At 48.7% G+C, this 20,976-nt stretch overlaps 1 protein-coding gene across 2 annotated transcripts; it reads right to left on the reverse strand.

Annotated features, from left to right (window-relative positions):
• Positions 1–902: 902 nt before the first annotated feature.
• On the reverse strand, positions 903–19,920 carry LOC135243413 (oxysterol-binding protein-related protein 7-like). Of its 2 annotated transcripts, none has more exons than XM_064315216.1 (23): positions 19,762–19,920; positions 14,960–15,096; positions 14,417–14,631; positions 13,766–13,909; positions 13,466–13,519; positions 13,237–13,350; positions 11,407–11,583; positions 10,754–10,901; positions 10,137–10,255; positions 9,806–9,886; positions 9,126–9,276; positions 8,502–8,635; positions 7,190–7,282; positions 6,522–6,699; positions 5,979–6,268; positions 5,321–5,458; positions 4,957–5,020; positions 4,670–4,748; positions 4,415–4,559; positions 3,973–4,123; positions 2,933–3,059; positions 2,229–2,351; positions 903–2,024 (listed from the first exon to the last, which is right to left on the reverse strand). In XM_064315216.1, exons 3-23 carry the CDS (start codon positions 14,528–14,530, stop codon positions 1,913–1,915), a joined length of 2,736 nt encoding a protein of 911 aa, XP_064171286.1. In that variant the 5' UTR covers positions 14,531–14,631; positions 14,960–15,096; positions 19,762–19,920; the 3' UTR covers positions 903–1,912. The 2 variants fall into 2 exon arrangements, with proteins under 2 accessions (XP_064171286.1, XP_064171285.1); XM_064315215.1 differs by having other exon boundaries at positions 3,973–4,126.
• Between the last annotated feature and the right edge of the window lie 1,056 nt (positions 19,921–20,976).

Here is a 20,976-nt window from a genome sequence, read left to right on the forward strand (position 1 = left end):
ACCCTTGAGCAAGGTACTTAACCTGCATTGCTTCAGTATATATCCTGCTGTATAAATGGATACAATGTAAAGTGCTATGTAAAAAAAAAGTTGTGTAAGTCGCTCTGGATAAGAGCGTCTGCTAAATGCCTGTAATGTAATGTAATGTAATAATGACTCAGCTACCCTATGAATGGGGACTCTTCTTTGATTGGTCAATTTTAGATGCTGTGACCTCTCCCCTCCTTCTGTCAATGATGAGGCAGGTCAGCCATTCTCCCACACCTGAATCTTTCGCCAGGGCATCCTGTAGCATTTCTGTTTTCTTTCAGTGTTCTCTTTGGAGATTCTGCTCTCTTGAGCACCTCTTGGCTCCAAGTATACTGGCTGCCATCTCAATGAAAACAAGTCTGCAGTTGGTCTCAGAGGAAATTATTCACTCTGGTTCTCTCCATTCAGGGTACTGCTGAAGAGGTAATGAGTAGATGTGGTTTCATCTCTGCAGTCCCTTCCTGTGATGAAATATGGGTCCTGTCACCCAATATGCACACAAGGAAAATAAAATGGGAATATAATGAATGATGCATTACCCAGAAAAGACAAATGCAAATAGTGTTAGTTTAATTCTGGACCTCGGTATCAAGTTAGTTTGACTAAAATGTCTATCTATGGCTAGAATATGACCCAAACTTCAGTAAAGGTACAATAATTTGACCAGTGTTGAAAGGTAATGTCAACTGTGCAAAACAATGAAGCCACATAATTGACATTAAATTTGTGTCATTAGGAGTCTGATACTCCCCATTGGTACCAGTTTAAAATCTGATCACCTAAAACTCATAGGCTACCTGATAGTTAAGTTTGCAGTCCACAGTGACAACATACTAACGAACGAGAACCTTAAATGACTGCTCTTTCAATCATTGGATTCAATTTTATTTTAATATTTATTTGAACCTGATCAAAATAGGTTGCATATACATACATTTCGGAGTCTTAAAATAATTCCACTATATATTTAACAGGTTTTATAAAGATCATCTTCTCATACATCTGCTGTTGAGACGTCCATAAAAATATACTTCATAGTATCAACTGCAAGCAGGACTTCAGAAGACATGAGCACAGTGATAATAAAAATGTCAGAAGAACTCAGGTTTGCATATAGCATATAAAACTTAGAGCACATACACATTGACCATCCCCGAGGTAAACAGCAGGAAGACTTGTGCAAAGTTAAGACAACCTCTTTCCCAGGTAAAGAGGTGAAGATGGGAGGTTTCATATGTGCTCCAACACCAGTGTACCACGACAAAAACATCATTAAAGGCACCTATACGTCGCAAGTAAATACTAGAATTTATAGAAAGAACATAAAGCAGTCAACCTTCATTCGTCCGTTTTAAACCTCCTCCCCAAACAACTGCCTTAAAATACAAAGAGTCGATCTCATTAGAGCAACAACAAATAAACAAAAGTACATTAAACATGTTAAATAAATCACTATTCAGGTAACGGTTCCCTTCATAAAAATGTATAAATATACAAGCTTCTTTAAAATCTAGATTTGTATGCTACTGGGGATAGCAGCTGTGCTTTTTCCAGAGATGAACGAAGTGGCGTTAGCGTAAGCTCGCGGCTCTCGAGCCCGCGGGGTTCCGCCGCCGTCCGGATTGCCTGCTTTTCACGTGTTCATGGGTAGGGTTCCGTCCGGTGCTTAGGAGGACCGCAGAGGCCCCCAATGCGTCCCGTCAGCGCGATCCCTGCCCCTCCTCCAGGGGGAGCAGTTCCTCCACGCTCCCACCTCACACCCGTCTTGGAAAAGGAAAATGATGACACGTGTGATATAATAAAAAGCAATGTTTTTGGCTATGATACACAGGCATCCCAGTTCGAGTCCAGGTTCCGGGTTCCAGTCCCTGCCGGGGCCGCCTCAGCACCACAGGTCCAGATTTTCGGTGTTGGCGAATCCTGGCTGTTCCCGGATTTTCCAGTAGGTTCCGTTGGTGACCCAAACCTCTCTGCCACTCTCATCCAGCGTTTTCCTGACCGGGAGAAAAGGAGCGATGTATTATTATTAGTCACAGCAAGATCAAGCCTGGCCAGGAGACAGACTTATAAAGAATGCAGACGAGAGAGAAGTCTAAGTAACAATGAAAGTGTTGCAGAAAGGCCTTCCCTTGGCTTTCTGCACAGCACTGCTCAGAAGCCCGGCATTAGGGTTAGGACCATGTGACCCCCGCACTCACGTGAAGAAACGAGGGATGTGCTTCTCTCCTCTCTTCTCCATGGCCCTCCGTCGCTCCCTCTGCTTCTCCTCCAACTCGTCCTTCTTTTTGTCCGCCTCGTTCACTTTTCCCTCCTCCAGGAGCCTGAAGAGCAGAGGGATTTGCACACGCTCAGTTTGGCACTACACAGCCGCGAGGAGCAGCAGGAGCCAATCACAGGATGCAACACTGCAGTCTGAACCCAACCCATCTGAAGGTGCCTGCTGGATCTGTTCTTACCCAGTATGACTGCGAAGCTTAAACAAAGTGGAGATTTGCAGCGAAGGTGAGGTAACTGCATTTATGTTGGCATCACGTCTGTCTGGAAATCCACAACTTCAGCCCTGTGTACAGGTGAGGACCGCCACCCCAGCAGCGAGCTCCTCCCTGAGCCTCTCTCTCTAGCGGAGGGACCTGGGGCTCATCCCTGAGCCTCTCTCTCTCTCTCTCTCTCTCTCTCTCTCTCTAGCGGAGGGACCTGGGGCTCATCCCTGAGCCTCTCTCTCTCTCTAGCGGAGGGACCTGGGGCTCATCCCTGAGCCTCTCTCTCTCTCTCTCTCTAGCGGAGGGACCTGGGGCTCATCCCTGAGCCTCTCTCTCTCTCTAGCGGAGGGACCTGGGGCTCATCCCTGAGCCTCTCTCTCTCTCTAGCGGAGGGACCTGGGACGGAGGGACCCTGGGCTCACCTCTGGTCTGGACGCAGCCGCGTGTCGGTGGGGGGAAGCAGGGGCACCAGGTCGGGCAGCAGCTCGTTCATCTCCATAGCCATGCGCGAGAAGTTGAAGTAGAGGTAAGAGTTTTCTGGCTGAGGGTCTGCAGAAAGAAAAAATAAATAAATAAGCAAAACCCTTCAGTGAGGCGGAGAGCACTGTAGCACCTGCAGCACTCAATACCACATGCAGTGGGGATGGAAGGGCTGTCTGACTGTGGGACTACATTAAAGGCTTTGTGGTGTGAGGTCAATACATGGTTAGAATACTCTTAACTGAACATTGAAACATTGATGAGGTAACAATCAATGCTGGTAACTGGAGTTCTAGAACACAAACTGTGTGTTGAAAAAAACATTCCAAAAAAAAAAAAAGAAAACAAAAAACTGCCCTTCAAAGGGTTAAACTCAACCACCAAACACTGACCCAGGATCAGTTAAAGCCGTTCAGAGCTGCTGAATTAATGATAGCTGGTCCTGGATCAGTTGGGTACCTGACGTTTCTGTAACCTTGGGCTGCACTTGCAATAAAAGCAGGCCTGTGGTCATGTTCTTTTGGTTTTCAGGGGGCGATACACCACAGTGCTAATTATCTGATAACGATTAGCACCACCATGTGGTGTATTGCCTTAATTTTTCTCTTTAATCTTACCTGATGTGGTAGTATACATTCAAACTTGAGACCTTCCACATTTTCAAAACCACATCACTTGATCACATGCTGTATGACCTTGCTGCTGATTGGCTGTCTTATCAACATCAAGCAAGTCACAACGGTAACATTTTTCCCTGGAAGCATTTCATGCGGCGTCTGATCTTTCCCACCACATCAGGTAGAATTAAAGAGAAGACGATGAGCGTTACCGCCCAGCCCTAAAGTGGGGAATTAAGAGTCACTACCACCAAAGGACCAGTCCCGAGATTCAGAAGTTTGGGCCGTGTTTTCTGATTGGCTGGACCGTTGCGGGCCCGTCCCATGGACCCGTCCCGCTGTGACCTGGGGGGCGGGGTACTCACTGGGCTTCCAGATGCACTGAGGCACGGGCAGCGTTTCGCAGAAGATGCCCTCGCTCCAGGACCCGCCGAATCTGTGGACCACCTCACCGGCCTCGTTCAGGACCTGGCCCTGCACCTCGTTCCTCGTGCCGTCTGAGCCCCAGTAGCGCGACTGCGGGGGGGGGAGCAGACATACATCAGTTCACATGTAAGAGGCCTCTACAGTCCGCAAGCACAGGCCACAACCATCCAGTACAGTTGGCACTTGGCATCACGCAACTCAACGCCACTGTACCAGAAGAAAGAAGACAGACCACTGATGTATGACATACAATACTCACAATACGAATGGTTCTGGCTACTTAAATAAAAAATGTTTCTGGTACTACAAACACTGCAAGAACATGGTCCCTTACACCGTTACTTTCCTGCCCAGCCTTGAGCTGGTGATGGGCGGGCTCACCTTGATGAAGGTCATCTTGCAGGTGCAGACCGAGCTGTTGAGGTTGCGGATGACCACCTCGCCGTAGTGTTCCAGCCAGCGCTGCTGGCTCAGGACGTTGTGGATGCAGGTCACCACCTTGTTCCACTCGTAATGGTCCCCGTACCTGCAAGGGAGGAGGCGCAGGTCAGAGATGGCGCAGGTGAACGGACTGTTAATCAACCGTCCAATGAAAACTTCCGTTTCTGCATTTGGACCAGGAGAACCAGTGCTCACCGTGGAAGGGTCACGTTGACCATGCCAGTGGAGATCACCTCTAAAGACTTTCCCCAAAACTTGTTCTTCCATCGCTGGTCTGTTGGGGAGAGCATACATTGTTAGAGTTCGCATTTTTCTACCCTAAATGAGGCATTCAATGCATATCCAAACACAGGCTGTACAGAGAACAGAAAGCCATGTAACTACAATAGGAGACAGGACTGCTATTGGCTGCTATATTAAAGTGCATCAGTTAGATGAGAGTTTAGGGGTTTTCAGTGTAAAGCATGCACACGGAGCCCTACCTTGCCAGAAGGTGAAGTTCTCCGACTCAGCGTGGCAGGCAGAGATGGGCGGATGGTGGCACACCTGGAGACCGAAATGAGTGCAAATGTGATGCTAACGCTAACTGCAGCATGTGATGCTAACGCTAACTGCAGCATGTGATGCTAACGCTAACTGCAGCATGTGATGCTAACGCTAACTGCAGCATGTGATGCTAACGCTAACTACAGCATGTGATGCTAACGCTAACAGCAGCATTACACCTCACTCAGAGCATGAACCTGCAACTGACCCAAAGAACTCCGGCTGAAAAGCCAGCATGTCCCGGAGCCTTCAGGACAGCGTTTGCCTAGTGCAGCTCTGACCCGCGGACGGCGGTCTTGCCTGCTCGCTGACGTAGCGGAAGCCCCGGTCTTCGCGGATGCACTCAAAGGTCTCTCCCAGGACCGGGTTGAAGGGCTTGTAGCGGCTGCGGTACTGAGCCCAGGCGTAACCGGAGATGGAAAAGGCGGCGATGTACACCTGCACAACGGGAAGGCCAGGAACCCAGTCATCATCTCAGTCATTATTCAGCACTTTAACCCCCTGAAGGACATGCAGTCAGTGTTCTAGAACTCCACTGCTTTCAGTTACCGGTAGTGATTGTGACATCATCAGCATTAGAATGTTCTGTTAAGGACATTCCAATCACACTGTGATCCCACACATCAAAGGGTTGAAAGGAACTACAGGTTTGAGTGTGCCATGCAATGACCGTGCCATTTTACTGGATCACTGGTTTCATTATCAGTCAGATATTCCCACACATTGAGATTCCCTCTCCAATCCCGCCCCAGTTTAAACCGCACTAGACTGCTTTCAGTCCATTTTTGTGAATCCACACACATGCAGATACACGCACACACACACACAGACACACACAACCATGAGATGGTAGGGGTTGTTGGTGCGTGCACACACACGGTACCATGCGCTGGTAGGGGTCGTTGGTGCACACACACACACACACACACGCGCACACACACACACACACGCACAGTACCATGCGCTCGTAGGGGTCGTCGGTGTGGTTGGCGGTGTCCAGCAGCTCGGGGTACTCCAGCTCCTCACACACGCGCTGCAGCAGGCTCACGGGCTCGTTGATTGCCGCGGGCATGGACACACGCGACAGGTCCTTCCCGATGTTGTTGTACAGGATGGTCATGAGGCCGATGTGGCTGTTGTCGGGGCAGTGGGCGGGCAGGGTGGTGCGCCGCCCCGTGTCCTTGGGCGCGAGCCTGGGCACATCCGAGGAGCTGGAGACGCTGGCGCGGTAGTTATGCGTGGATGCCACTGGGGGGACACGGGCAGCGTTTAGCAGGGGGCATCAAATATAGGAAAATGGGCACAAACGACACCGTCGACTGGCCATGTCAGTATTTTAGGGAAATTCATGACTTTGGCCACTTAAGCTATACTGCTGCCCTAGAGGTGGAAATGGCTTTGAGAAGAAAAGAGTCTAGGATACAGAAAACAACCGTAAAGACCCTTGTATTCGCCCCCTACGGGGTCCTTGCGGCAAACCGAAAGTGGGGGCAGAGCTCACCTTGGCCTTCGTCGGGATCAGAGTTGCTGGTGGTGATGTCACTCATGCCAGACTCGTCCGAAACCTCCGTCTCTGTGGAGTTCTCCAAGCCGACGACATCGCTGGCATCAAAGTACTCCGCCATGGATTCGGCCACGGACGACCTGCGAGGATCGCGGCCATCCGTGGACAGCATAGACTGGAAGGAGGGATGAGGGCAGAGGAGCAGAATGGAGATGGAGAGAAAGAGGAGAGGGAAAGAGAAAACACAATTATGGACAGAACATTCTAATGCTGATGTCACAATCATTAATGGTAACTGAAAGAGTTCTAGAACACAGATTTAGAACTAAAAAAGAAAAAAAAGAAGCATTTCCAAAAAAAGCTGTACACTGTAAAAAGCTGGTCCAGACATTAAACTGTAGAAGAGAGGAGAAGGAGGAAAGTCAGGGGGAATCTGTATGCCACAGATTTATCCAAGGAGTTCACTGAGAGGGCTATGCTAATGTTTCCTTCAGACCAGCTACAGCTTGCTCATGTGTCTGTCCAATGCTATTCCTCTGTAAATTAAACTATACTGTATTTACCCCTGGAGTCTAAATAATCATATTCATACATAAATTAATTTCATAGGGAGGTACCTTACCCATCAGCCCTTGTAAAGAGGTACGGTACAGGTGATGACTCACCTGATCCTGGTTGACGGTGCAGAAGGAGTCGTCGGTGGAGTCGGAGGACAGGGAGAGCGAGTGGACCTTGGTGAGACGGGACTGCATTTCCAGCTGTGGAAACGCACACACTGTTAGAGCTCTGCGCTGCTAACTAACGCCCGAGAACGTGAATCCAGCCGCCATTTTAAACTGGGCCCTGAGGGAACAGCATGACCCCGTCTGTCAACCCACTGTTCTCCCCTCATTTCCACACTTTCCTCAAGGTCATCTGTACTTACGGGAGAATTATAAAAGAAAAACCTGCTCTTCGACTTTTACGGAACCCAGCAGTTTTTAAGGAGAATGACCACTAGAGGGAGCACACAAGTCAAAGCAAACAGCGTCCGGCTTATTGCAATTACATGGTTATGTTCAAATGTATCCGATTTACTAAATATTGCTCATTATAACTGATGCTTAAGCTGGTGTAGATTTGGTGTGATGAGCTGAATAAAAGTGATGGGAAGACTTTATTTAGGTGAGAAGTCATGTAGATTCCAACAACGTGCACCATTCTATAAAACTATAGCATTTTCTCTCATCTATGGCATCAATTAATTATTATTATTTAAAATCCTATAACTTGTCAAAAACCACAATTCAGCTTGCTCTCTGGAACGTGCTCTGTGGTGATCCAATTTGCCAAGGACACAAGATGAAATTTAAATATGACTTGTTCGAGTCGGACGTTCTGATGAATTCGTCCTTGGGCTGGGTCAGTGGTTCCGAACCTTTTCGGTTGGGCCAAACATTGCTTTCCTGTTACTTTGTTAAAAGCTGTGAACTCGGTCAATCCCCCCCAAACAGCCACCCCACCCCTCACGGGTTCCTGGGACCCCAGTTCAGCCGGCTTAACCTGTCCTACCTGAGTCTTCATGTCAAAGAACCAAAGGAAAACAAAATATCTGTACGTAAGAAATTCTTCCTCTCACGCTACCCAGTGACGAGTGACACGAGGTTCAGTTATTCATGGACATCGAATCTTTCAGACCAATTCCCCCATTTAAAAAAAAATAAGTAAAAGAAAACCGGTACTATTTTATGACAGATTTTCATACTGAATAAGTGATGCATTTCATATTCCAATAAATCCTAAGAAGTATAGAAGCAGTAGTTTACGGTAGTATCTGAGCATTTATGAAATGCTACAGCAAAGCCCAATCGAAACGCCTACGCTTGTGTAGGCCTCTGAGGGGTGGGGGAAGCGGAGGGTTTGACGGGCGGGGGGCGCTGAAGGGTCGGGGAGATTGATGGGGGGGTTGGTGTGAGGGGCGGGGTTCGCGGGTCTCACCTCAGACAGCTGTGTGCACAGGTTGGCCAGCTGGCGGGAGGTGCAGTTGCGGAGGTCAGGGGTCGCCCAGGCGTCTCGTAGCCGCTCCCGCTCCTGGGTCAGAGCCTCGTGCACGGACTTCAGAGACGCGTACACTGCGGAGAGAGCGAGCCGCCATCACAACCAGGCAGCGCGGTGAACACGCTCCAAACGCTCAGGCATCGCACGGTGAACACGCTCCAAACGCTCAGGCATCGCACGGTGAACACGCTCCAAACGCTCCGGCATCGCACGCTGAACACGCTCCAAACGCTCAGGCATCGCACGGTGAACACGCTCCAAACGCTCAGGCATCGCACGCTGAACACGCTCCAAACGCTCAGGCATCGCACGGTGAACACGCTCCAAACGCTCCGGCATCGCACGCTGAACACGCTCCAAACGCTCCGGCATCGCACGCTGAACACGCTCCAAACGCTCCAAACGCTCAGGCATCGCACGCTGAACACGCTCCAAACGCTCCGGCATCGCACAGTGAACACGCTCCAAACGCTCTGTACTGCTCTGGTTCCACCACCACAAAGAGCCCTGTACCAGGGCAGCTAACCCTAACCCTGTACCAGGGCAGCTAACCCGGACACTCACCCTTCTCAGACATGTAGCAGACGGCCTGCTGGACCTTCTTGCCCTCGGGGGACACGATGCCGGGCGTGGCCAGCTGGGAGTACACGTAGTCGGGGATGGACTGGACCGACGCCCCCAGGTGGGGCGAGGCACTCAGGTTGTTGCTATTCAACTGCAGACAGAGAGGGGGGGGTTAAAATGTCAAGGTTTCACAGAAGGGTTATTCACAGGTTTATTCTACACCTCAGAAAGGCGGCCAGCCAAACCGACTGGCATTCCTGTTCCAGTTCCAGCTCAGAGAACCTGCACCTGCTCCAGTAACCTCTGCCCCCCACCCTACCACTGGCCCCAGCAATATCAACAATGCAACGTGACCGACAGCCTCAAATTCAGCTGCTGCTCACATGCTCTACATGTCTATGGCTGACGGTCACACGGTCACCTCCACGGCAACTTGAATGGAAGACTTACTTACAAAATTACTTTTTTAATATGCAGTTCATAATATCCATTAACTGTAGACCGAGAAAACCTTTAAATAATATTTATCAGTGACTTTACCATGAATAATTTTTATAATAACATTATAAAGAAGAAACTAAATTAATCAAAGTCTCATTTGGACTGAAAGCGTATTTTCCAGGGTCTTCAGACGGGACTTTCTGATGGAAGTTTGGAGGTGTGTAAGAGGTGCCACTCACCATACCAAGAGCCTCCACTCGGGACAGGGTACGAGAATGGCCCCAGATCGACCTCCTCTTGGGCTTCTCGAGCGTGAGATTCTGAGAGAGAGAGAGAGAGAGAGAGAATAGGGCTTGCTAACTGTGCCACTCTGTAGTCGACAACTTAGCCTAAACGTGTGTGTTTACACACTATACACTTTGTTGTACGTCGCTCTGGATAAGAGCGTCTGCCAAATGCCTGTAATGTAATGTGTTGTGTTCCCAGCAGAGTACAAAAGAGGAGGACTGAGCATGTGCTCGGTAGTCTGTGAAGCGGCAGGCGGGTGTCCCAGGACAGCCCCCCCCCCACCTGCATGCTGATCCGGTGCTCCAGGTCCCCGTTGGTCATGGGCTGCCCGGTCTCCAGGAACTGCAGCCTCTGGATGAGCTGGTGCAGCTCAGCCAGCTCGCCCTGGCAACGAAGCAGCTCTGGGGGGGGGGTGGGGGGGGGGGTAGAGCCAGGCGAGGGGTGAGGGCCAGGCACAAAGCGCTTTTTTAGGGGAGACCCTCCATGAACTACAGAAACACGGGCTTGAATACAATCAACACATATCCTTACCCCCTCCCCCCCACCCTCCCGCTTAACAAACAGTGTGGAAAGTTACTTTGAGTCATTGCTGAAAAAGCTAAACACTTGCATTTAAGATTTAATTGCGAATCAGGTTTAGGATAGATCAGTGGTTCCCAAACCCCGCCTCAGGTACCCCAGCTGGTCCCAGGTATGCGATGTATCCCACCTCAAGCACCGGATGCAGCTAATCCAGCCCTAGCGCAGGTGAGCCTGAGGCTGGGGGACATCCCTCACCTGGGCCAGTCACCTGGGCGGGGCTGGGGTACCTGAGCAGGGCCTAATGAACCCGGGCCCCCGCCTCGGGCACGCGCGGGCGGCCCGTTCCCTCCCCCAGGAGGTCATGTGACCCGGCGCACCTTGGGAGCAGCCGTCGGAGTCCGGGGTCTGCTGCAGCCAGGCCGACACCTTGCTGTTCACGCCCGGGGCGGCGGCGGGAAGCTCGTCCTTCACATGCGCCGCCTCGCTCGGCCAGATGGAGGCGCTGCTCTGGTACTGCGGGTAGGACTGCAACAGAAACCCCAAAACTGCACTGTACCCCACCGTCTCAATATCTCAGTTTTACATGACATCATGCGTCGCACCCAGTTTAACGCAAGTGCACATATCCTACTGAAAGTCATGCTCACTGAACTGGAGAATAGTAGTGAGAAATAGGAGTGAGAATGAGAGGAGTGAGGGAAGTGAGGAGTGAGAGAGGAGAGAGAGGAGTCAGAGAGGAGTGAGAGAGGAGTGAGAGAGGAGTGAGAGAGGAGTGAGAGAGGAGTGAGAGAGGAGTGAGAGAGGAGTGAGAGAGGAGTGAGGGGAGAGAGGGAGTGAGAGGGGAGAGAGGAGAGTGAGGGGAGTGAGAGAGGAGTGAGGGGGGAGAGAGGAGAGTGAGGGGAGTGAGAGAGGAGTGAGGGGAGTGTGAGGGGAGGGAGGGGAGAGTCAGGGGAGGGAGGGGAGAGTGAGGGAAGTGAGAGAGGTGTGAGGGGAGAGAGGAGTGTGAGTTTTAGGAGAGAGAGGCGCTCACGCTGAAGGGCATTCCCTGGTTCCTCTGCGCCAGGCTGGCCATGGTGGGCAGGGTGCTGGCCCCGCCCGAGAGCGCCTGCAGGACGCCGTTGTGCACGTGCACCGCCTCGTTCTTCTTAAACACGCGGTGGGCCGACAGCTTGGTCACCCAGATGTAGAACAGCTCCTGGGTCTTCGCCTGCCAACGTGCAACACAAGCTCTCAACGCCTACCCAGGGTCCAGGGGGCAGAGTCCAGGGGGCAGAGTCCAGGGGGCAGAGTCCAGGGGGCAGAGTCCAGGGTGCAGAGTCCAGGGGGCAGAACGCCATGAACTCCGCCAGCTGATCTCACTAACGAGCTCTACCTCCTGGCCGATAATTGGGGTGGGGAGGACTTTTACTTTCTGAACCTGGATTTTCCACCTCTGTTCATAAACATACAAGTTTGGAACTCCTGCTTATTTTCTCCAGGCTAAGGATCAGGTCCCATTATGGGATTCTCACCTTTGTCGTGACACGTGGAATCTCAGGTATGACTAAGTAATCACAGGGGACGGGGTAAGCCACTTCAGTGACCCAGTCATTTAACTCACTGTACCGGCGCACACGCAAAAAGGCTGAACTTCTGCTTCCCTTACACACCAAACACCAAGACCCACGCTGTCCCCGCAGTGACCCACGCTGTCCCCACAGAGACCCACGCTGTCCCCGCAGAGACCCACGCTGTCCCCACAGAGAGACCCACGCTGTCCCCGCAGTGACCCACGCTGTCCCCGCAGAGTGACCCACGCAGAGTGACCCACGCTGTCCCCGCAGAGAGACCCACGCAGAGAGACCCACGCTGTCCTCACAGTGACCCACGCTGTCCCCGCAGAGTGACCCACGTGGTGACCGCAGAGAGACCCACGCTGTCCCCACAGAGAGACCCACGCTGTCCCCGCAGAGTGACCCACGCTGTCCCCGCAGTGACCGCAGTGTGACCCACGCAGAGAGACCCACGCTGTCCACGCAGTGACCCACGTTGTGACCGCAGAGAGACCCACGCAGTGTGACCCACGCTGTCCCCACAGAGACCCACGCTGTCCCCGCAGAGTGACCGCAGAGTGACCGCAGAGTGACCCTGCACTTAAGCCGTACCAGTTTCGGTCAGCAAAGTGGTTCATTCATCAACTTGGACTTTAAGCCCCAGGCAGGTTACTCAAGAGTCCCCTAATGGGCAATCTGTCAGTCAGTCTCCACTGGCTCTCAACCAATAACGTCACTGAAAGGTTAAAAAAATAAAAAGATCCCTAAACCGGTTCCTCCCGTCGCACGGGAATCCCGCCCATCAGGACTGCAGCTCTCGGTCCCTTTGTTTGCGTTATTTATACATCTTCAGATGAAACCTCGTCAGGCACAGACTGCATCTTCTCTTCAGATGAAACCTCGTCAGGCACAGACCACATCTTCTATTCAGATGAAACCTTGTCAGGCACAGACTGCATCTTCTCTTCAGATGAAACCTCGTCAAGCACAGACTGCATCTTCTCTTCAGATGAAACCTCATCAGGCACAGACTACATCTTCTATTCAGATGAAACCTCATCAGGCACAGACTACATCTTCTATTCAGATGAAACCTTGTCAGGCACAGACTACATCTTCAGATGAAACCTCGTCAGGCACACCTCTACGGTTTCTGGGACTAAACGCTGTGCCAGTATTCTCACATTTGTGGTAAAAAGGCAGCATTGGATATAAAGGGAAAATCTTTGAAGCAAACTCATACTGTACACAGGACTCCTTAACAGATGAAATGACACATTTTACATATGAAATAATTTGGGAATGAAAAGGGGGTGGGGTGAAGTTACCATAATGTGATAGAGATTGTCTCCAGCATCCAGATCAATGCGCTTGGACTTCCTGTTGATGGACATGACGGCCACACTGACGTCCAGATGGCCCAGCATCCTTCCCTTCTGGATCTGGGAGAGAATTTTGAGATGAGCCCTTTGCACGTCTCAGGTGTGCGTACAGGAGCGAGTGCATCCTAAACAGGAAACCAACAGGAGATGCAAGGCGAGAACAGGAAGTACTTACATCCTGCTTGCTCTTGGAGTACTTGAGAATCCCCTGATCCAACACAAAGTACCTCTGAATAGGAAATAATGAAAACAATATTAATATATTTGAATATTAAACCTCTGCGTTTCCTTTCTCGTAAATGTTTACTGATTGGATAGTGTCACTCATTCTCCATGGCGATTAAAGTCTGTCAGCACGTGATGTTATTTAACGCAAGTGTTCACAGAGATGGTTTCAACCAGAGCGGTTATTAAGCCTGAAAAGTTCACTACGGGTTGATGGACTCCATGGCATGTATCCCAGCATGCACCTTACCTTGTGCCAGCCCTGAAGGGGCCATTTCTTCTTCTTCATCAGGTAGCCTTCGCAGAGCCCAGGAATGGCCAGGTCCCGCCCAGCGTCCGCCCCCAGCGCCATCTCGCCCTGGAGGTCGTCCATCACCTCCCAGTGCCTGGAGTTCTATGGGGAAAGAGCAGGACAACAGTGTCCTGAGCGCCCCCTACAGGTACATCTCAAACGTGCTGAAACCCACCACCCCAGCTAACACAAAACATTCTCTGCTGCCATTTAGTGGCAATGTTATAAACATTGAAAAAACATTCCAGCAACATTGTGAAAACACTGAGTGTTAGCTGGGACTACTCTACGAATTACACGGACAACAGCAGCTAAATTTGTAAAATGAATAGATCCTTTCTTGTTCAGGGCCACCAAAATCTTTTCTTCAATTTAAGCCACAAATGTTTTTGGGTTCAAGTCCAGAGACTGACATGGACTGTTCTTTTGAGGTCAGGTGATCGTTTCTTGGGATCACTGCCCGTGGATAGGTGGGGGGGGGGGGGATGGATGAATGGATGGGTGGGATGGATGGATGGATGGGGGGGTGGGGGGGTGGGATGGATGGATGGGGGCAGGGGAGGTGGGGGGCGGATGAGGGGGGGCAGGGGGGGTGGGGGGCTCGCTCACCTGGCGGGAGTGCCGGGACGAGCCGGTGCTGCCGCTCCGGTTGTGGGTCAGTTTGCGGCCCACTTGTGGGGACCTGTCCAGGCCACTCATCACCGACTGGCTGGTGGTCATCATCGACCCGTGGAAATCCAGCTTGCAGGTTTATTTTCCCCTCTAAAGAAATATATCTCCTGCCTATAGCCACTGTATCATCACACAGCGGTGAGATTTCAGATCTGAAAGAAGGGGGAAGCAACAAAGAAAGCATTACAGGAAGTGCAATCGTGGAATCAGGAAGACGAAAGCGAATTAAATGACAGATTTCAGTGATAAAGCTCAATCAGTGGAGCAGGCCCCTGCTCACGTCACACGGACACAGCCATGACAACACACTGTGGTGATCATCGATAAGCAAAGACAACTATTACAAACATTGAAACACTGAAATTGTATTTAAAAAACCGATAACACGAACACTGACTGGCGTCATGGTAACAGTGCAATGCGCTGTGACCCCGTAGTGCTGGTGTGCAGCCCGGCAGGAATGCAGTGAATTAGCCGTACCTTCTCTCTGCCTGCACCCCGAGATCTGCACTGCACCCCGAGATCTGCACTGCACCCAGAGATCTGTGCCACGAGCACAGGGGTCTGCTTCAGGGGGCTGTGCTGTCGTAATCACAGGCAGTCAGGTCACACAGGTCCTAAAAAACAGAAGGAAACGACGCACAAGGTTATAATGTCCAGATGTCCAGAGTTGATGACATGGATTACTCACTACCAGAAATGAAAACGCAGATGCGTAAGTTGGAACTGAAGGGAACTGGCACACGCAGCTAGATTCTGAAGGGGAGATGTTCTCTTCCACCTTTGAACCGAGCAGCATGCATGCACCAGACACACATCCCAGAATGCATCAGACACACATCCCAGCATGCACAGCTGTCTCTGTTAGATGAGCCCTGTCATCAACCCGCAAGCGCCAAGTATCAGAACAACAAGCAAGGCCTTATTTATTTGGTAGTTTATTAATTTACTTACTAATCATTTGTCTTTGATGATCAGATTGGGTACAAGGCTTCCACTATCCATTTACATTGAACTAATGTTACCATATTGGGACTGTGCTGCAGGAGGATCTAGTGGGAGGGTAGGAAGAAATGAGGAAAGTGTTTACCAATATATCTAATTCAAAAAATAAAATAAAATAGATCACAAAAAAACCCTTCAGCTGCAGGAAGTGATGCATGGAACGGGTCCCTCAGTACTGGCCACATTCAAACCCAGCAGCAGCTCAGTTCTGTACAGGGAGAGATTTCCACACAACGCCGCTGATTTCAGAATCTTGAGACAGCCAGGGACATTCGAGTCTGACTCCACATTGCTCCACCAAACTCACGGGCTGAGCGTGGGAAGTTTTGACACGTCTAAAAAGTCAGGGATGGTTTAAAGTCTCCTGTAGGTAAAGCCTGCATCTGACAGCGTTCAAAAAAATGTATTTGCGCAAACCTGACGTCAGACCCAGCGGCTCACGCTCAGGGAAAGATCCACTAAACTCCACAGCGTTCCACTGAGAAAACTCAGTACATTACAAAGAGCAGTTATCCAAATATTAGCATTTTAAAAAGATACAACACAAATTTCTACAAAAACAGTCAAATGCTGAATAAGTGCAGAAATGGGAGAGCTCATTTCCAAATGAAATCAAAGGCAAATGCTGAGGCGTTAAACACTGATACATACTCACAGGCAAAGTGTCAAAGACATTTCCATATGCCGTTACCAGTAGCAACAACCAAGCAGTCTCTGATAACGAACATGCAATGTCAGGAAAAGGAAATCTGATGCTCTTGAAATAAGTAATATCAGAAGTATTCCAAAGTTAGGAGGCGTTCTCTGTAGTTCGACTTCACAAGGAAAAGAAGCAGCAAGAAGACAAAGCTGCTTTCAGGCACCTGTCCATATAACCGCCGCCTAGCGCATGACTTAACCGCAGGGCAGCAGGCTGCATATTTAAAGCTTTAAGTGCATGGGAGGAACCTCAGAAGTGGGTCACCCCTGGAGCCAGGACACGCCCTCCTGCCACTCAGGCGCGGTGTCGCAACACACGACCCGCTGGATAGCTTCTCCTTCCAGCTCCAAACGGGACCAGATAAAGGGGTGCCCCTGCTCACAGGCTGCGATGGAGACCCCTGCTCTCAGGCTGCGATGGAGACCCCTGCTCACAGGCTGCGATGGCGTACGTGTGTCTCAGCAGCAGTTACAGGTTTCTGCTGAAACCCCCCCTCCTCCATGTTTTTACCATTTTAATTGTCAATGGGTAACTTTTTGTTCTTTTCTATTTCTATGTGAAACACCTTGGGCGGATTTATTTAAATAACATGCTATACAAATAAAGACTATAATAATAATAATGCTTGTCTTTGAAGGCTGGCTTTAAAGGCTCCTGATGGATCACAAAGGGTGGTGTGAAAGACAGATCACAATGGAGGCATTTAGCGAGCAGCTGACCAGGCACGATATGTACCCAATGCCCTCACTCTCCTGGCATGTACAGCCTGTACCCCCCACACAGCCATGCCAGCCATTTCGGACACACAGCACCCCAGCCAGAGAGTGCCCGGCTCGGTCATTTCAAAGGTGACATCCCAAAATGGAGTGTGTGCTCCTGCACCAAGAGGACTGCACAGGTGAACAATGGGTCAAATGAAAAAAAGAAAAACAGCAGGAAACAACCTTTTTAGTGAAACAAAATGGTCTGACAGCCAAGCGGTTTCACATAATTCCACTTAGCAGCATGAATACTTCCCTCTATTAAGGCATTACCGAACGCTATATCATAAAAAAATATTTTCCTGTCCATCATTTTCCTCATTTGCACACCTAGCCACACCCAGATGAGTGTGTAAACACAGTTACTCAGTCCGAAGCAATCTGAGGTATGCAATCAAAATATTTCTTTCAAAAGCCACCCAGCACAGAAGCAGCAAAGTATATATTTACCACATTACATTACATTCATTTGGCAGACGCTTTTATCCAAAGCGACGTACAAAAAAAGTGTAACAAAAAAACATTACAAGATATACATGCAAAGATATGCAAGATAAAGAAGCTCAGAAAATTTTTTTGCCTTTCTAAACAGACTTTAAAAACCCCAGTCAACTGCAAGACTTGTGTTCAGTCTCTCAACAAAAAATCCCGGAGGGTGAGGAGCGGGCACAAGCTCGGGTAGAGCCCGTCAGCATCTGGGATTTCCACAACAGGAAGACTACACTGCTCCTCCAAAAGAAATCCAATCAACTGCAATTTAGTAGCAGGAAGTGGAATATGGGGCCCAGTGTGCCGCTCCACATAAGCCATAAATAAACTGGGCTCAGGTCTGCAGACTCAGAAGGCCGTGACACGGAGAATGTTATCATCACGCTCCCCAGACCACGAGCTGGCTGCTCACAGCGCTGACAGGAGCTATTTCATCCTGGAAAACACCCCCCACCCCCTCTCCAGGAAAAACTGCTTTAGGCCGTGGGGTGTCGATCGTCCGGTACCAATGAGTAATGGCTGCCATTGACCTTTTTAAGCATACAAGCGCACTCAAACCATGCTGGGATATTAAACACCACACCACTGAAACCACCAGAATCAGAATCACCTGAACATTAGGAGGACACAAGACTCTGACACGCATCTGAATTCAGTGTTAGTATTATTAGTTGAATTTTGTCATCATAAATATATAAAGATCAAACACAAGAAATGTGTGTATGTGCACCAATGCGCAACACCATTCCCATCCATTCATTGTTTATTAAATTGTACCTCTAGTACCATTTAAACCAAAATTATGTTAAGATTTACTCTAGTTCTTCTTTCCAACTCAGGACGAAGTTTGAGTGCACTGCAGTTACTGCTGATTCATACGCCCGCATTCTGAGGGCTGATTGGTTCAGAGACTGAACATCTGCACTCCACGGGCCCAGCACTGTAACCTATAGTCCTGGTGTGCTTAACGTACTAGTCTCTGTCGTCACATCTGTACATCTCCACCTGTACATCGTGAACAACAAACTCCGCGAACTCCGTCCAAGTACGAGATGAAGTGATAAAACTGGTTTTCGGCTCGCTCTCAGGAATGCGACGGAGTGACATACTGCCATTCGCGGAGAGGGCTCGCACTTTGTTCCTATTTCCTATAGACTTTCATTGATGCGGTATGATGGTATGGCTGTATCAGAATAAATAGAAACAAAAATGAATGCAAGTACTCCAGGGCGTGCATTTACCCTCAGGTTCTGATGCAAACAATTTCTCTAAGTTTCCTACAAAATTAACCTAAGATTTGGGTGACGTGTATAAGCACAGCTTTGGCTTACCACATAAAAATACATTTAAAAAGTATTCCATTGCAAAGCTGAAAACTTCGTGGCAGCCAGCAGCGAGAATCACTACAGATTGAGCTGTGGCTCGCAATAACAGAATTGGGCAACAGTAGCCAATTGTAATGACGAAGGAATCGCATATTTAGAAAGCTCATGTTAATACCAATCAATCGCAACTAAAACCGCAAAATCCTGAGCATTATGGGATTTCATTTTTAAAAAATGGCGTTGATTACGAATGAGGAAATGCGACTGACTTAAATTTAACGCTAATGGTTGCAATACAAATATTATTTTTGCATTGTGCTAAAATACACTTAGCCTAGTACTAAATAAACTGATTACTAGTTCACTAATAGTTTAGTAAAAGCGAAGATGACATTCTGTAAAGTACATGGTGACATCCGACAAGCAAATGTTTTTCTCCACTTTTCTCCAATTCTGAAACAATATAAGCAACCCAAATCCAAATGTGAAGATAAAGGGACGACTTTTTAAAATCAATTTTAGGCTTCGTGTCTGTCACGAGGGACGTTACAGTCAACTTCAAACATATCTAAGAAACAGGCCTAAGCAGTGACTCTACTTTTGGAGGTAGGTGATTAATTGGTTAGTATAGCCTATGCAACCAAAAGCAAATCCTTCCATTCCGATGCGAAATAGCCATTTAGAAAACACCACAGGTACTTTTGTTGAATTTAACAGGTACTTTTGTTTAATTTGATTTTCTCGAGTTTGATAAATTATAGCGCATCTACAATCTGTTTACTATTAACATCACTGTAATCGTTTCTGATAACGCAAATAAACACCACGCCAACAGGCAAACATCCTTGCACTATTCCGCACATAGATTTTACATAATTCAATTAGTTTTATTCTCATTTGGACATTGGTGTAAAATAAATAGCCTACATGTGGCCAAAAGTGAATTAAATGATACCAGAAAGATAATCCTGATGTTTTAATTGCAGTATCTGAAATGCTCACCTGAATCAAGCGAAGGACGAGCTCAGCGCGTGGGATGACTGTGCGACTGTGCGTGCAGGTGTACCGGCTGATTCGCCGCCCTGTATCGTCTCCCATTTGACCAATGTTATCGCAACGTCACAGAATCCTCGAGAATTGGCCGTCCCAGATGACGAGGGGTGTGCCCTCAACTTGCCAAACCTGCTGAAGCGCGCGTCCTTCTTTCTCTATCATCAAGTTTTGCTTCGGCTACTTCTGATTCCACACGTACGTTTGGAGCTTCACCCGTGCAGCACGCGCAGGACTGATCTTCATCCAAGCAAAGAGAGTGTCTACAGTACACCTGTCTTTTCCACTAATGTCTCCAGGCAAAGTGTGCGCTAACTCTTGGTAATTGTTCATTTTGAATTGCATTTAATTATGCAATTGCATACGCTGTTTATTGAATTTTGTGAAAATGACTATACGTACTGAACTGTAGGCTATTGTACGCAATAAAAAATCTGTTGAGTGCATTTTCTTGTTTTGTGCAAATTCTCAGGTTACCTTTATCTTCACTAGAGGTTTATTTTGCAAGCCCAGAACAGATCAAAGCTTAAAGCACTAATGTGGATCTGTGAAACTTTTAATCTAGAATAAGAATGATGTTCCGGTACACATATAACACCAAATTCAAGTAACATTTGAACACAACCCATGTTATTTCAATATCATGGTCACCCATCTTTGTGGACTCCCAGTTGTGATTGGCTAAATGACGGGCCAATACTGGGGCTTAAACCTATGACTGCAGATGGTAGCCTGTATTTACACACTGAGCTGCTCACGATATTTTTTTAAAAGTCAAATATGATTGAAAAAATAACTTCAGATGCTCTTAAAACTTAAAATGCCTTTGAAAAGATGGCCAATAAAAAGATGGTTGCGCCTGATTTTGTTACTCTTCAAAGAAACATCAGCCTTTACATATGAAGCTTTTTGTGATATTTTAACCACTTTCAGTTACGGCACCGCGACACGCGCATACGGCGAGAAATCCACAGACGGCGTTCGCTATCAGGCGGGAAATCAGATTCACTGTCAAGAATGAGCTCACCCCTCCGTCACCCCCGTCACCGAACCAGTACGGCCGACTCTTCCCGCATGCACTTGTAGTCATTGCCACTGGCAGCACCGTCGTGCCATGGCAAGGAATTATATCTCAGCTATTTGAAAAATGCCGGGTATTCTCTGTTT

The sequence above is a fragment of the Anguilla rostrata genome, chromosome 17 (genome assembly GCF_018555375.3).
Source record: "Anguilla rostrata isolate EN2019 chromosome 17, ASM1855537v3, whole genome shotgun sequence".
Lineage (NCBI taxonomy): Eukaryota > Metazoa > Chordata > Actinopteri > Anguilliformes > Anguillidae > Anguilla > Anguilla rostrata.

Coding starts and splice junctions, on each gene's coding strand:
- LOC135243413 (XM_064315215.1), bottom strand. CDS start 14,530: ATGATGACCACCAGCCAGTCGGTGATGAGTGGCCTGGACAGGTCCCCA. Junction 8,636..9,125: donor CTGCTACATGTCTGAGAAGG/GTGAGTGTCCGG, acceptor CTCTCTCCGCAG/TGTACGCGTCTCTGAAGTCC. Junction 5,459..5,978: donor ACGACCCCTACGAGCGCATG/GTACTGTGCGTG, acceptor CCCGTTGTGCAG/GTGTACATCGCCGCCTTTTC.